Source organism: Varanus komodoensis, unplaced genomic scaffold (assembly GCF_004798865.1).
Source record: "Varanus komodoensis strain SLA01 unplaced genomic scaffold, ASM479886v1 scaffold4, whole genome shotgun sequence".
NCBI lineage: Eukaryota > Metazoa > Chordata > Lepidosauria > Squamata > Varanidae > Varanus > Varanus komodoensis.
In genome coordinates, this window is record NW_025335941.1 from 5,225,886 (window position 1) to 5,238,731 (window position 12,846).

Here is a 12,846-nt window from a genome sequence, read left to right on the forward strand (position 1 = left end):
GGGGGGGGTACTTCTTGAACCACTTCAAAGACTCAACAAAGGAAAATCTCTTACTCTTCCACTGAATAGGGAAGAGTTTAAACCCCTTTTCAGACCTTGACTAACTATTCAGTCATTTCTGAAGTGTTTTGCAGCATTAAAGTTTAGCAGGAATGTGCTGTTTTACAGCTGTGATCAAGCTAATGATTCCATTCCTCCATTAAAATAAAAGCTGCTTCTAGAATAATTACCATACAATCCTATCCATATTTGGTCAGAAGTAGATCCCACTGTGTTGAATCAGGTTTTGTGGGGAAAATATAGTAATTTCACCTGTTTATATGCTTATATTCTTTGAATAACTGTGGCCTTAAAAGATTTTGTCATATAACGAAGTAGGCAAAATTTCTCAGTGCCTTAGTGTGTTTTGGCCCTAAAAAAGGAGTGGATTTCTTGATTATGATTGTTATAGGGAGGCTTCAGTTTGATTTAAAAATGTATGAAGAAAAAGCTACCTTTGTTCAAATTGGTTGGACAAGTCAACAAAGTGATTGGCAATTAAACATTAATTAAGAAAAAATATTGACCAATCTATGTATGTATGTTTGTTTGTTTGTTTATTTGAAGATTTTCTATCCCGTCCCTACAGAACATCTCGGGACGGCTTACAATAAATAAGTAGAATTTATTCTACAAACCCCACAGCACCCGACTATTAATATACTAAAACCCCAGTTAAAATCAATTAAACATTAAAATAATGGGAAAATAAAAAGGATTTTCCCTGATGCCAAAAAGAATATAACTTTTTTTTAAATTGTTGGTTAGAAGACTGCTAATGGTTGATGACTGAAGGCAGAGTGTTCACTTTTGAGGAAGAGAAAGCTGAGTCTCAGGGAACTTAATTGGAAAGTCTAAATACCATAGCTGGTGGCTGAAGAAGCAGAAAGTCAAGGTATTAGTTTTTGGAAAAGATTCAGGTAGGTAGAGAGCCCAGTAACAGAAGGTTTCAGGAGGGTATTTGACCAGAGAGGAATACAGCAAGTGATTCCAATAACAAACAGAATATCCAGGATGCTAAAGACAACAAGAATACTGCTGTTCAGCATCTTTTCCTAGTTTTGATCGGCTGGGATGGAATTTAGAAAAACTGAAGGAAACACTATTGAGAAATAGTTAACTAAGGCGCACTTTCCTACTTATTAGGAATAATAAGAAAGGATATTTATTTTAGGTACACTTAAACAATGTCATATTCTCTGAAACAAACAACCTCTGCTAAACCTTGTACAGACAGTCCCTGAGTTAGGAATGCGAGTTACAAACAACCTGAGCTTTCCAAATAAATAAATAAGCAAACTGCCATAAAGCCTATTAATTAAAAAAATCACCATGGAAAAATGGTTGTTACTAGAGAGAGAGAGGAAGTAAAAGGGAAGAGAGAGAAGGCTTCCAAAGTATGCTGAGTAGGGACTCATTGGAGGGGGACATCTCTCTAGCATTTTTGCCATAAATGGGGCACTGGTGAGTTTGGGTGGGAAGGTTGGTATTTGTGGTTTTTCCACTTTCACAGAGGCCCTTCACTTCTAACCCTCACAAATGTGGAAGGATGACTATGTGTGATTTGACTTATATACAAATTCAACTTAAAGATGAATTTCTTAACCCAGGGACTGCCTGTATAAATAATTTCCTTAATATTGATACACAAACATTAAATATATTTCTCTGATTTCTGTATCTTGTCTCATCTCTAGTGGTACTTATGTCGATTCCATAAGAACCAGATTATTAAGTTTCTAAGTTAGCATGAAAGGGAAACATAGGGTGGGTCTGCAATTTTGGCAAGAATTACTGGCAGTTAAACGGAGAGAAGACATAGGAAAAGAACAAGCAGTTATAAGACCATTACCTTCACTTTTTGAAGAGTGTCTTTTAACTGGTATTCATTTCCAGGTTCAACAGGAATGTCAGCAACACTGCTTGCATCATCTAACCATGAAATAAAGTTGCTTAACTTGTGTTGCAATTCTGTCAGAAGATTTTGTTCCTCCTCAAGCCTGGGTGATAAAAGAAAAAAAGTGATTTGACCTGTTTCATCTATTATTCAAAAAGATATTATCAATACCACATGGTAACATAGAAATTATTAAAATAAGCAAAATCGGTAAATATTTAACTGGTTTAATTAGATACTTTCCTAAACATTGTTCACTACAACAGAGTAATCAGCTGAAGTCAAGTTATCGGTCCAACATTTGTGCCATTTTTCTATCATGGTATATGTTTGAAAGACTATAGTTATTAGTTCATAGCATTCAGAAAAAATGGAGAAAAAAAGGGTATAATTTCACACACTGTTACTGTTACAGTCCGGAACCCTAGATTTTGTCCTCAATTATGAACTACTAAAATTCCTGGATTTTACCACCTGATCACTAGTGCATTTTTTTAATCACAGTTTCAGAATCACTTGAAGCACCAACATTTGTTTCTGAATTGAATTCTGCTCTACAGACTAGTATTTACACTTACATTTGGAATTATTATTGGAATTACCTACCACATGAGTAGGTGGTTCAGGTTTTGCAAGAGAACCCATGGATAGGATAGGGTGGAGATAGGATGATAGATAGGATGATATCTATCCAACAGTAGATAGGATGCTTGCCCTTGCAGGGCAATCCTATTTATTTCTACTTGATAGTATACCTTATGGAGTGCAATGGAGTTAACATCTAGTTGTAGAACTGACTCCTCAATTTTGTGTACTTTGATAATAGATAGAAAGCCTAATTGAGCAATATTTCTGTGGCTCACTGCAGCAACCCCATTTACTAATCTGCTATCTACAATCTGCTAATCTTATTAGAATTCTACCACCCCTTTTTGGTTCATGCATACTTCAGTAATTAACTCCTAATGACTTTAATTGAAATAAAATAATATTTAAGGTTCTTTGGAACCCTATTTATTTTATGCAGAAACTTATACACATCCCTTCAGTGCAAACATATAATACAATAGGAATCTGAAAATATTGAACTTTGTAGCAGAATGCTATGCCCAGCATCCATAAGGACCTGCAATTCTGTTTGATTTAGGAGAAAATGAACAGTCCCATTGTTTACATGGAAAGTATCCTTTCTTCTATAGAACTATTACAAAGCAGAATTCCTGCAAAACTATTTTTACAAGGAATTCCACATGCTTATCAGAGATACCAGATAGCAGCTAATGGGCAGTTATGTTTACACTGCATCTATCTGGAACTGGTGCCATCTATGCAGGCTTAGAAAAAGAATGAACAGGGATTTCCTTAAAGGCAGCAGAGCTAAGCTACCACATTTTAAAATAAGCTAAGTAATCCATGTTAGCTTCTAAAAAGCCTCCCCCCACCGCCTGCCATGAAAAATCTAAAATTACATTACTACATCACAAATCTGGAAGCACTGATACTGGTTTAAGTAAACTAGCACTTTCCTGGATAGGACTACATCCAAAAAGTTACCTTTACCACAAATAGTGTACTGCACTCTGCTGGACTTGCTTTCATATGTAGGATTGGGTTTGTATACTGTTTCCCATCTACATTTATTCTTTTACATTTTGTAAAGGCTTAACTACATTAATGTGGGTTAGCTTCTAGGAAAGCATGACTAAAGGTATGAATGCATGCAGGTTTTCCCATGCCCCCTTCCAGAGGAAGGAACTAACTAACCGCAGGTTAGTTCTCCAGAATAGCTACCAAAAAGTTAGAGTGGTCACTGGCAATTGGAAAAAAATCAGCTGGAAGCAATTCATATGGGCCTCTTTAGATTCATTGCAGTTATATTCTGCATAGGAACCCAAGGCACCCTGTGTAGTTTCTCTAACACTCCAGATTATGCTTGCAACAACCACACTGTGAAGTAAGTTTGCCTAAGAATGAATGACTGCCCCAAGTCAACAACTAAGTTTCATGACTGAGTGGGGACTAGAATCCAGATCTCCTGGGTCCCCCACCCGACAGTATAAGCATCATACTACACTGGTCTCATTTATTTAAACAGAGTAATATTTGAAAGATGAATTTTTTGACTGAGAATATTTATAAACCCTCTGATGTCACTGTGTACAAACTATACTGCTATATACCATACAATTACAAGCTAAATACTGTTCTAATGCCACAATGGAAACACCTGTTTCCAGTGGATGCAGAATAACAGCACCCCTATTGTCCCTTCAGTTGATTCAATCCTTATTTGACTTAAATAAGTGATCAAAAAGCATTTCATAGGTCCTTTGCAAAAGCAGTACCTATGCCTTTATCAGCAATGAGGCACTAAAGGAAGCGGTAGCAGTTCCCCTCATTCTAATACTTCACATAAGGAGGGCGGTTGAGGTACTTCAGTGCATATATGAAGTGCAGACATCTGTCTTCAGGCAAGGGCCTGGCCATCCTAATGATTTTTCACCATACACTTTGCCTAGATCTAAAATAATGATCTAACGAAAGGCATCATTATCTTCCTTGATTATCCATTTTGGAAATACTACGTATGTAAATGGATTTCATCTGAAATGTGTAGGAAAGGCAAAGTTCCTGACAGACATTAGTTTTTAATATCTTCTATGAGCATTTTAAATCTCTAACTAAAGGAGGATGGAACTTGTTTTACAAAAGAGAAAGACATGAAATCTCTTTTAAATGTCACAACCCATTTTTCACACAAAATCATGTTAAACTAGATTCAGTTCCTGCCTGCTATGCTGAGCAAAGAGAAAATAACACTGTCAGTTCATTCCATTTAAAGGAAAACAGTGATAACAGTGTGGACATGATTCAACCAAAATTAGTTGTCTCAAAGTCTCAGTGATTTAACTGAAGCATTAAGCATTGCTTCAGTATTCCCAACTGAAGTCTAAGGTTGGAATTGCAAACATCCGTGGCAGAAGATAAAGCTACATTCTTATATACGCTTATCCTGTAGCAAGTCCCATTTAAATGAATGGGGCATACTGCCAAGTAGTTATGTATAGGACTGCAGTGCACATCACACTGAATCACAAGTAGTGGTTGCTAGTTCCGCTAACATATGCTTGAGGTTATACGCTAACGTACTTGACTTTGGGTTGTATTCTCTTGGTTTAACTTGTGGATTTATGTACATATGGTTATGTATATATGGTATATAAATGGAATGAACTGACACTTATTTTCTCTTTGCTCAGAGTAGCAGGCAGGAACTGAATCTAGTGTAACATGATTGTCTCATTTTTATTATGACATTTGATTTTGGCAAATATAATCACTAATGAGGTAGGTAATGGAAATTTTGCTTCTTTTCAGAAGATCAATGTATTTGTTACATGTTGTTTCTGTAAATTTGTTTTTACAAATAATTGATAAAATGACAAATATGGTTAAACAAACAAACCCCTGGAATAAAATCAGTAATAACCAAAAGCAAATTCTAAAATTATGCGCCCCACTGGAAATTAAAACCCAAGGTGAGGCAAAGCTCCTCTTTAAAAGATGGGACACAGAAACCACATTTTATTAAGCCAAGGTCAAAACTGCCCCTAAAAGCAGATGTGTTTTTAACAGGTGGCCAATAAAGTTTTCTAATTTCTAGAATATTTTGAAAAGCTCTAATGAGCTTTAGAAAATTTGCAAGGTATCTCTGATACATGATAATGATGTTCTCTCTTTAAATCCCTTGGTAATATTTTAAGTTGTAGCATTAAGAGACATGACTTCACAAACTTAGTTTATAACATTGTGAGGAATAAATGCCACAGATCTGAGAGCTAGCATTGATTCCTTTGTCAGCAAATCTGAAGCTCACTGCAATGCTAAAGCTGTACTTAAATTGTAAAGAGACAGAAAAATTTAAGCATTCCCATTTTTCTTCTGCACACATTATAAAAATTGATTTTAAAAGTAGCATTCAGAGAGAATTTTATGAAAAGTAGTGCAGTTAGAAGTAGAAACAATTATATATTCTGATTTATTATGTGAAATGGCATAAAAGTAATTCATTTACTCCAGAGCAATTACTACTGAACAAACTAAGTTGGAAGCAAATTAATATTGGAATTTGTAACCAAAAAAAACTAAAAAAATAAATAAAAATTAAACGTTAAAATCCAGCCTTAGAGTTGATGTAAGATTGCAGTGTACAGGTCAATCCTATATGTGTTTACTCATAAATAAGTCTGAATACCTGTCTGGCAGTTATACATGGGATTCAAACTTATTTATTTATTGCAAATATCTATTGTCAGTATACTTTTAGAGTGGCTTACACTACTTAAAAATACAAAAACAAAATCCTATGAAAGATAATGACAAAACAATAAAACTGCAAGTTCAAACAAATTGGACAAATATTTTTACTTGTGTGAAAATATGAAAAAGACAATGTTTTTCAAAGATTAATAGAATAGCAGGGTTGGAATCCCCTCCTGGTGCAGGATGCCGAGTCACACCATCTCACTTAGATGACTGCCCAGTCTCTAGTGTGAGAAAGCCCATGACCTTTCTTGGCAACTGATTCCACTGCTGAATAACTCTGACAGAAAGTTTTTCCTGATGTCTAGTCTGAATCTGGTGTGCTGCACTTGAAGTTCACTGTTTCATGTTCTATGCTCAGGGATAAGTGAGAAAAAATATTTTCCTTCCTCTTTGTGACAGCCTTTGAGGTACTTGTTGAGTGCTACAATATGCCCTCGTAGTCGTCTTGAGGTTAAATATCTTTAAGGTTCTTATCGTAAAGCTTAGTTTCTAGACCATGGATCACCTTTGTTGGCCTCCTCTGAACCCTTTCTAGTTCTTCTGCATCTTTTAAAAAACTTGAGTTCCCAGAACAGCACACAGTACTCCAAGTGAGGTCTGACTAGTGCAGAATAAAGGGGAACTAGTACCTCTCCTGTTCTGGAAGTGATGCTTTTATTTATGCTTCCCAAAATAGTGTTTGCCCTTTTTTGAGGCTGTATTGCATTGTTATCTCATATTTGTCTACAATGACTCCAAGGTCTTTTTTTTCAGTGCTGTTGAGCCAAATATTCCCCATCCTGTGCCAATGCATTTGGTAACCCCCCCCCCACAAAAAGGTGGAGAACTTGGCATTTGTCACTGTAGAATTTCATTCTGTTGCTTTCCACCACTGTTCTAGCTTGCCTAGGTCACCCTGCATCTTCTTTTTTGTCTTCCAGGGTGTTAGCGATTCCACCCAGTTTTGTGTCATCTGCAAATTTAATTATTGTTCTCTGGAATACCTCATCCAGATCATCAATAAAGATATTAAAGTGCACTGGTCCCAGGACTCAGCCATATGGTACCCCACACATTACCTCTTTCCAGCTTGAGAAGGTGCTGTTGATGAGCACGCTCTGTAACTGATTTTGTAGCAAGCTATAGTTCCACCTTATAGTATTTCTGTTAAACAAACTAATAAATTGTGAGCTCAACAGGATGTTATGAGGCACTTTGTCAAATACTTTGCTAAAATCTAGGTAAATTATGTCCATGGCATTTCCACTGTCCATTCAGGAGGTTACCCAGTCAAAAAATGAGATTAGGTTAGTTTGGCATTTCTTATTCTTAAGAAATCTGAAACTAAACCTTCTGTTCATCAGTGTATTTTCTTCAAGTTGCTTACAGACTGATTTTTAAAATAATTGCTCCAGTATCTTCCCAGGGATGGATGTTAGACTGACTCTATAGTTCCCCAGTTCATCCTTTTCCCCTTTCTTGTGGATAGGACAATATCAGCTCTTCTTCAGTCATCTGGAACATCTCCTGTTTTCTAAGATTTCTTCAAGATTATAGATAGTGGTTCAGAGTTCTTCCACCTAGTCTTTATGACTAGGATAGAGACGGTCAGGTCCTGGAGATTTTAAAGCATTAAGCTCATCAAAATGCTCCTTGACCATTTGTTTGTTGATCTCAGGGTGTCATCCTGCCCTTTCATCTTGTACTTCCTCCTCTGTAGGTAGGTCATATTTTCTCTTGTGGGAAAAGACCGAGTCCAAGTAGTAGTTAAGCACCTCTGCCTTTTCCTTGTCATCTGCTATTTGAGCTGTCCTCCATTCTATTTTTGTGATAGCAACATGATTCCTCAGTATCATCTGTCTCAGCCCTGAAGGTTCTCCTCAGATTATTTTAATAGGCAGGTAGGCTTGTGAATGAAGCAGATGGTAGTCCTCCAGATATCCTAGTCCCAAACCATGTAAGGTTTTAAATGTATAAACCAGAATTTTTAATTGTGTTCAAAAAGAGGATGGAGATCAGTGCAGTTGTTTCAATCTTGGAGAAGCATATCCCATATGCCTAGTATTTCATACACCATATTCCATATGCCATATACACAATCATCTCTAGTTGCTTTCTAAATGACCACAGGAAAAGTTGGAGTTCAAGGTCCAACCATAGCAAGTGCTCCAAGATTGGAGCTTGCAATCCAACTTTGGGGTGCCCTCCCTTTACCTTTGCAGCCAGCAAGGTTTGTAATACATCAGCTGTAGCTCTGAAGTTTGAAGATCTACTTGGAGCTGGGCTCAGAGGGCATTCTGGTGGTAGATAATTTTAAATGATAATTTTAAATTTTGTGAGCTGGGTAGTCCCAGTTTGATTACACCTTAGTCATGAATTCATTAGCTGGGATCAAAAACAACAACAGCAGCTTCTGTTTTCAGGACTGAGGTAATAAATTCACAGATAATGTATGTGGACCATTTTGGGTACTGAAAAGTTAGGATATTGATCTTAAATATTATTGGAGTAAATTGTACCAGTTCTAGAACTGCAAAACTAATTATACCATGAATAACATACAAAAAAATCACACTGAAATATGCTGCTCCAGATATGTAGGATCAGGGTGCCACAGACAGAACAGGGTATTAATTACTTACTATATGCTAAGTACCCATTTCTAGAAGAAAGAATACAAACAAGTAGTATACTTTCAGACATTAAAGTAAGGCTCTGTTCCTAAGGTTATTGTCTTGACAGCAATGTTGAAAAATGTTTTACTCAAGCATTCAAGATCTCAAGTGTTACAACTTCATTAACCTACAGGTTTAATGCTTTGCTAGGATTTATTCCAACATGTGGTAGTAACAGTAATAAATGGTGCATTTAAAACTCTCCAATTGCAATTAAGTGCTAGATATTTTATCTCAAGAGTAATTTTAATGCATTTATACAAGAACAAGCTGTGCCCTCTGTTTGAAATATTGGATAAGTAGCTGCTTGCATTACAAACATTTCTAATATATTATCAGTAAATGGAATAGCAGAGAGCTTGGTGAGGAATTTAGACATAATCCTAAAGTGGATGCAGAAAATATTCCCTTCTGTCTGTTGCACAGTCATATGCTAAAAGATGTTCCTATGCTTTAAAAACACAACAGCACCCAAAAATAATTAGATATGTCTGTAAAGTTTGGAATGAGCAATAGCTGAGAAAGACTAAGATGAGGGCAGACTTCAAGAAAGAAAAGATCTCATGGTTGTTCCTATTAGTGTGTAAACCTGACCCAGAGTCTTTTACAAAGATCCCCTTGTCTTTCCAGCCTGTTGAGCTACTGCTGCTGTCCAGTAAGTTTTTCCCTGCAATACTGTAATATACCTGCAGTATACAGGGTCATTTGTTCAGGACCCACTGCAGACCTAAGTCCTGTGGAAAGTTAATTATAGAATCTAGTTGATTTAAATGCTCAGCTACTCTGACCTGTGAATGACATCCTCAAATAATATTGTTAGAAGAATGATTATAGCACAATCACATGTATATTGTGTGAGAGAGAAAATTCCTACAACCCCTAGCATTCCCAGGCAACCATGCTGCCTGGAGAATGCTCTGAGTTGTATGTTCTTTTTTCTGTTTAAGTAGGCATAGGACTGCGCCTTTGGATGCTTTTAGCAACGTATATTGCATACCTGCTGATGCTGAGTCTTCTGGAACTGATCGATTCACTTCCTGGAAACATGGGGCCATCTCGTTTTTTTCCTGGCTCTTGTCAGACAGGAATCAACAGGAGTGGTGTTGAAATGAACACACAAAGGGGTAACCAATACATCCCTCCTTGCTATGCTCTTCCCATACCAGCATGCTTAGTAGCCACATCTTAGGCAACATTAATGAAATAGTGATAAGCTCCTGCAGGAAAATTTCTCAGAGGAAGAGGTGGAAGTCCAGGAACCAGCAAAACCCAGATTCTGCTAATAGACTAAGAGGGGAATAGCCCCAGGGTCACTACCATAAGCATATCACCTGTGAAGGACAAAGAGTCCTTCACTGAACAAGAAATCCTAAGCCCACAGAAAAGACAGGCTGAAAAGTCAAGAACCTAAAAGAAAGGATAGACTGAACAAGGCACCAGATTGTGAAAAAGAACATGCTCACGAGTTGTTCCTTATCAGCTTCAGTCACTAACAACTCACAGCTGAACCTTGGGTGTAGTTCTGTCTACATAAAAACAGTAATGGTGGACTAGGCAGACCCTTGGTTTGCTCCAGCAGGGCTCTCATCATGTTCTAATTCATGTTATACAATTTCCATATGATTAGAGGATGTCTTCCGAATCCATTTACTCCAAGGTACAGAGGCAGGTCAAACAAAGGGCTTTTATAGAATGAACGTCTACATAGCAGAAATCCAATCATGCCTCTGTTTTATAAAATGTACAACCACCCTCTTTCTGAGACTCTTAGTCCTGAGAAACACATATAAAACATTAATGACTATTTTCTAATATAATGTTAGTGGTCATTACTTTTAACCTTGTCTTTTATTTCAGCAATTTATTAGGAAGAGCAATTACTTCACTAGTTAGGTAATCAAATATAACCAATTTTAAATCAATTCCTGTCCCGAGGCTTGCAGCCCAAAGCATCTGGTCTTCCTATAAGGGTGACATACTTAGTCTCTGGGGAAGAAAGGGAGAGAGACAGAAACTTTCCAGAGGTAGCAAATTTGTTTAGAGAGATACATCCAGAGTATGAGTGAATTAAAATATTGTAATAGTGAGTGGCCAAAGAATAGCAATGTAATTTGTCTCAATAAATACTAATAAAGCAGCATTAGGAGCCTGATGATTTCAGATAATACATATTTTCAAACCATGTGGAATTTCTGAAAATACATGGTAAAAATTTAACTCATGTGTTGACAGTAATACAACCAGGACCAAACCACCACAATTCTCTTGGGGTGTTCTCTCATAAGCCACTGAACAAGAACAGCTTATAGCCACAATCTAGTAGCATAACCAGTTATCAAAAACTGTTTAAAACCAGAGTTAAGGGTATCTCCTGCTGGCTAAAGATATTCAGTGCTAGAAAACCGGAAGTTAAGGACGAAGCCTTAATAAAATTGCTCATGATAAGTGATGTTGTGCAATGGCACAACTTGTGTTTGCTTACATCTTACCTTCAATGACCTTCCCCCTCCACCTTGGTCTTTCAGGGTCAACTTCACATGGGAAAGATGGAGTGTTTAGAACCAGAAATGATGGCTCATTTATCTTATATTGCATTATGAAACACTTGAGCCTCACTGCAAGCTAGAGGAATGTTCCTCTGAGTTGAAACATACCTGTTTGTTGCTTGTAAGCAATACGGATATGTGAGGAATCCATCTGGAGGGTGAGAAGCCATTGGATTCCTGGGCTCAGCTCCCCAGTTTCTGATCTGCTTTGCAGTGGCCCTGAGACTGAGTTCCTTGCAAGTGTGCCAGCATTCATGGGATGCTCACCAGAAATGAACCTCATGCACTGCTCAAGCTGCATCCCTTGTCTGTCCCACCTGCAGCAGCCCTAATGATTTCCACACATGGCACAGAAAAGAGACACTACTAGCAGTCACATTGGGCTCCATTTGGCACAACCACTAGCAGCATCCCTTTCTGCATCATGTGTAGCAGCTATTTTGGTATTTAATTAGTTTCCTCTTGGATGCATGTATACAAGTTTTCAATTTATTCTTCTTCAGCATCTGTTATTGGAATGTACACTTGTATCATTGTTATATTGATAGGTTTTTGACAAATTCTGGCTGATAGTATTTGATCAGATTTTGGATTATTGCCTCTTACTGCCTGGATATTAGAGCCACTCAATTTCTTCTGAGTATATCACTTCTGGAGCAAAACACTTTGTGTTTGTTTGACTCAAAATATCCCATTCTATTCTCCTTTAGTTCGTTCTTACCAAGTACAGCTTTATTTATTTATTTTATTACCATACCACCTCACAGCTGAAGCTCTCAGAGGTTTACACTGCCCATATAAACAGACAATAATACATTAAAATATCATAACATAAGAAAAAAAAACAGATGGAAAAAAACAGACAATAACAAAGAATACTAGAAAATGACTCTGTGAAACATGTAGTGATACCCGTCAAGCCACTGGATGGCTGAGTAAGTCTTTAAAGTCCGCAGAAAAGAGAGTCATCTTAACCTAGGGCTGAAAAGATGACAGATTTGGCACAAGCAGGGCCACAATGGTGAGTTTATTTCATAGATGGGGGCCACCACTGATAAATCTCCCCCTTCTTGCCCCCCTCTGCATTTTCTTCATAGTTAGCACTTGGAGGGAGGGCCATAAAGTTTAACATAGTGTCTGAGTAGATTAAGGTTGGAGAGGCACTCTGAAAGTTATTGTGGTCGTAAGGCATGTAAGACTATAGGTTAAACCCAGCACCTTTCATAGGGCCCAGAAGTTTACAGGCAGCTAGTGAAAGCAAGGCAGAACCGGCTTTACAGGTTCAGATCTATGTGTTCCCATTATTAAACTGGCTTCCACATTCTTCACCATCTGCAGTTTCTGAACAGTCTTCAAGGGCAGCCCCACACAGAGTACATTGAAA

General features: G+C 37.4%; 1 protein-coding gene across 8 annotated transcripts in view; it reads right to left on the bottom strand.

The window, feature by feature from the left end:
* The window catches only part of DMD (dystrophin), a 994,758-nt gene that overhangs the window by 372,382 nt on the left and 609,530 nt on the right, over positions 1–12,846 (bottom strand). For all 8 annotated transcript variants that reach the window (XM_044441365.1, XM_044441364.1, XM_044441363.1 and 5 more), the window contains one exon: positions 1,892–2,039. In XM_044441365.1, coding sequence (XP_044297300.1) covers positions 1,892–2,039 — 148 coding nt within the window. The remainder of the gene's footprint in view (positions 1–1,891; positions 2,040–12,846) is intronic.